We start from the raw sequence: 3,374 nt of genomic DNA on the forward strand, positions 1-3,374 counted from the left end.
CAGGGTCTCACGGGGGGATTTGTCCTCCGGGCTCTCCGTCCTCAGCTTGGGGCCTGGGGCAGGAAGCAAGAAGGACAGGGAGGGGATTTGCCTCCGGCCCACAGGGAAGGCCAAGGACATCCCCCCAACTCCGGCCCAGGCAGGACGGCGGCGGCAGCGGGGTTGTCCTGCAGCCGGGGCCATGCTCGGCTGACAGAGCCAGCACAACACCCGCCCAAAGGGCCACTGACTTCCTCCTCACCTGCCTGGGGGGCCCAAGGCATCTTCCTCTTCCTCGCAGCCTCCTCCTCCATCCGCCCAAGCTTTGGGAAGGACAAATCCTGATGGGGGGAAAACAAGGGCTGATCGCGTTGGTTTGGGGGTTCCTCCTGCCCAAGTCCATCTCTAGAACTCACTGGGCATCCTGTGTCCATAAAAACCTCCCAAACACCATGATTCAGCTCAGAAAAAAACAAACTACTGGGATTCAGGCAAAAACCCTCTCAGAAATAGCAAGAAGACCCTCACCCCCCAAAACTGCAAAAAGTTGAGATTCAACTAAAAAATATACTCCAAAATATGAAGATTAGCCCCAAAAAATTCTCCCAGAAATCCCTCATCTCTATTCTCTCTCCTCTGGGGTTTGGAGGATCTCCCCTGTCTGGGATGCTGGGGGTCCCACTTATGGATGCTGGGAGTGTTGAGGGTCCCAAAGTTCCCTTCTCCTCTGACTCTCGCCTTCTGTGTGCCGCATTCCCAGACATTCCCCCTCTCCAGGTTCTCCACTTGGTTGTCCCGAGGATCCCAGGGGTCCCCACTGTCCAGCTTACCCTTCTCCGTGCCCCCCATTTCAGGCTCCTGGGAGTCTTGGTGCTCCTCCCTCTCCGTGCTCCCCCCTCCAGGTTGCCGGGGGTCCCCCAGTTCTGGCATCTCCCCGCTCTGCCCTCCACACTCGGCAACTCCCAGGCTCCACACCCACCCCTGGCACTCCCAGGGGGCCCCAAACCCACTGTGTTCCCCCCACCGGCACCGGGCTGACAATGGAGCCGGCGGGGCCTGACCCAGAAACACCAACACCCACCATGGGGGAGGACCCACATCCCCCCACCCACTGCCGGGGCTCTGCCACCAACCCAGCCCGGCACCCCCAAAAACACCTCCTGCCCACCCCAAAGAGTCACAAAGGGCACAGCCCTGCACAAGGGTCGGCTGTGCCCAGGGCAACCAAACAGCCCCACAGGTCAGGGGACACCAGAGGCTGCCCCAGGGAAACGAGAGCAGGGAGTGGATCGGGCCCCCTGACACATGGGCGGGCTCTGGCTTCTGACCTAGGGTAGTTTGGCACCAACAGCACGGCCCCAAACGCTGGCTTGGCACAGGGGGCCCGAGCTTCCCCCTCTCTCCAGCCTCCTTCACTCTCCAGGGAGCAAAGCAACTGTCCCTGTCCTTTGGCTCTCTCTCTGCCAGCTCAGTGTGGGGCACACGGGCTGGGGGTCCCTCCCAAGCCCCCCGGGCAGCCGGCGTTGGCTGGGGGGATGTGAGGGCTGGGCCTGCTCAGCACAGCCCCGGCCTCGTGCCCAGCGCCTCTTTCCTGACCCACACAAGAGCTTCCCGGCCCCCCCAGGGCTCCCCTGCTGCTGCCTCTGCTCCTGGTCCTGCCTTTGCTGCTCCCTTGGCTGGGGCAGCGGCGGCAGGGGGGGATGGCAGCAGCTTCAGCTCCACGGCCCTTCCTGGGGGGAGCTCAGCCCGGGGGGGACGGGCAGGGACCTGATGGGGATGGACAGGGGCCCAGCAGGGACAGCCAGGGCCTGCAGGGGAAGGCACAGGGACAACCTGTCCCCCCACACTGCCAGGGCTGTCTCTGCTCCTCCTTGCAGGCTCCGTGGCCAGGCACAGTTTGTGTTCCTGGGTGCCACCATCTCAGCACTTGCAGCCGCTCAAATCAGCGCCCGCAGCTCTGCAGCAAAGCCCCAGCTCACCTGGCACACAGGGGATGGACACAGCACCTTCTCGGGGATGGGCACTCACAGTTTTGTCCTCTTCCCCACCACGGGGCTCTCCTTCCTCAGCAGCACCTCTGCCTTGCACTTATTCTCAGCCTCACCTCAGGGACAGCTCTGGGCTCACCTCCGCGCCACTTCTCAGCCTCACCTCAGGGCCTGGGCTCAAGGACAGGAACCTGCAGGGAGGGGACATCATGTGCAAGCTCAGGGCTGCCTGCCTGCACTGGCCTATGGGCTTCTTTCTCCTTCTACAACCAGCCCAGAACATAGCCTGCTTTTCTAACACCACACATTTACAGACTAACTCTGGAGATAGATATGGACAGACATCTCCATCACCCTGGGGATGGAGCCTCAAGCATGTGCTGCCATAGGAATGGGAATCACAGAATCAGCTGGGTTGGAAAAGACCTCCAAGATCATCAACTCCAACCCTGGATCCAACCCTGCTGTGCTTCCCAGACCATGGCACTGAGGCCACATCCACTCTCACCTTCAACACCTCCAGGGACACTGACTCCACCCCCTCCCTGCCCAACCCATTCCAAGGCCTCATTACTCTCTCCACAAAAAACTGCTTCCCAATATCCAACCTAAACCTCCCCTGGCACAGCTCAAGACCCAGCCCTCTTGTCCTACTGCTGCTTCCTGGTACAACAGCCCCACCCCCACCTGGCTCCAACCTCCTGGCAGGGACTTGCAGAGAGTCAGGAGGTCTCCCCTGAGCCTCCTCTTCTCCAGCCTCAACACCCCCAGCTCCCTCAGCCTCTCCTCACCCCACTTGTGCTCCACTCCCTTCCTCAGCCTCGCTGCTCTTCTCTGCACCTGCTCCAGCCCCTCCAGGGCCTTCCTCAACTCAGGGGCCAGAGCTGGACACAGCACTCCAGGGGTGGCCTCACCAGCGCTCACTCCAGCCCAACAATCCCTTCCCTGCTCCTGCTGACACACTCTTCCTCACACAGGTCCCTCTGTAGAGCCCTCCTGCCTTCAGCACATCAACACACCCCCAGCTTGGTGTCACCTGCACATTTGCTGATGAAATGCCTGGTTCTGCAGGAGCTGCAGATGCTCAAGGGGCAGCAGGACCAACTCAGGGGCCTGGGATGGCCTGGGGAGCTTTTGGGTCCAGAACGGTCTTGGGGGAGCTGGGGAGGGGCTTTGGGGATTGGGGGTACAGACCAGTTCAGACCAGGACAGACCAGGACAGACCAGTACCTCCTCAGTGTTCCCCAGATCTCTCCTGGAGCTGGGCCACGTTGTCCTGGGACACCTGAACCCCTCCCAGTGCCCTCCCAGTACAACCCAGTGCCCCCAGTACAGCCCACTGTGTTCCTGTCCCAGGGTGCCGGGTGATCCCTCTTTAGGGGGGTTGGAAGGGATTTGACAGGGGGG

General features: G+C 61.5%; 1 protein-coding gene across 1 annotated transcript in view; it reads right to left on the reverse strand.

Annotated features, from left to right (window-relative positions):
* LOC113941564 (zinc finger protein 239-like) overlaps positions 1-2,625 on the reverse strand; it is a 3,590-nt gene extending 965 nt beyond the window's left edge. Inside the window, exons 1-2 of the mRNA XM_027632719.1 lie at positions 1,959-2,625; positions 231-320 (exon numbers count right to left, since the gene is read on the reverse strand). Coding sequence (XP_027488520.1) covers positions 231-293 — 63 coding nt within the window. The 5' untranslated portion in view covers positions 294-320; positions 1,959-2,625. The remainder of the gene's footprint in view (positions 1-230; positions 321-1,958) is intronic.
* Between the last annotated feature and the right edge of the window lie 749 nt (positions 2,626-3,374).

The sequence above is a fragment of the Corapipo altera genome, unplaced genomic scaffold (genome assembly GCF_003945725.1).
Source record: "Corapipo altera isolate COAL_440 unplaced genomic scaffold, ASM394572v1 55132, whole genome shotgun sequence".
Lineage (NCBI taxonomy): Eukaryota > Metazoa > Chordata > Aves > Passeriformes > Pipridae > Corapipo > Corapipo altera.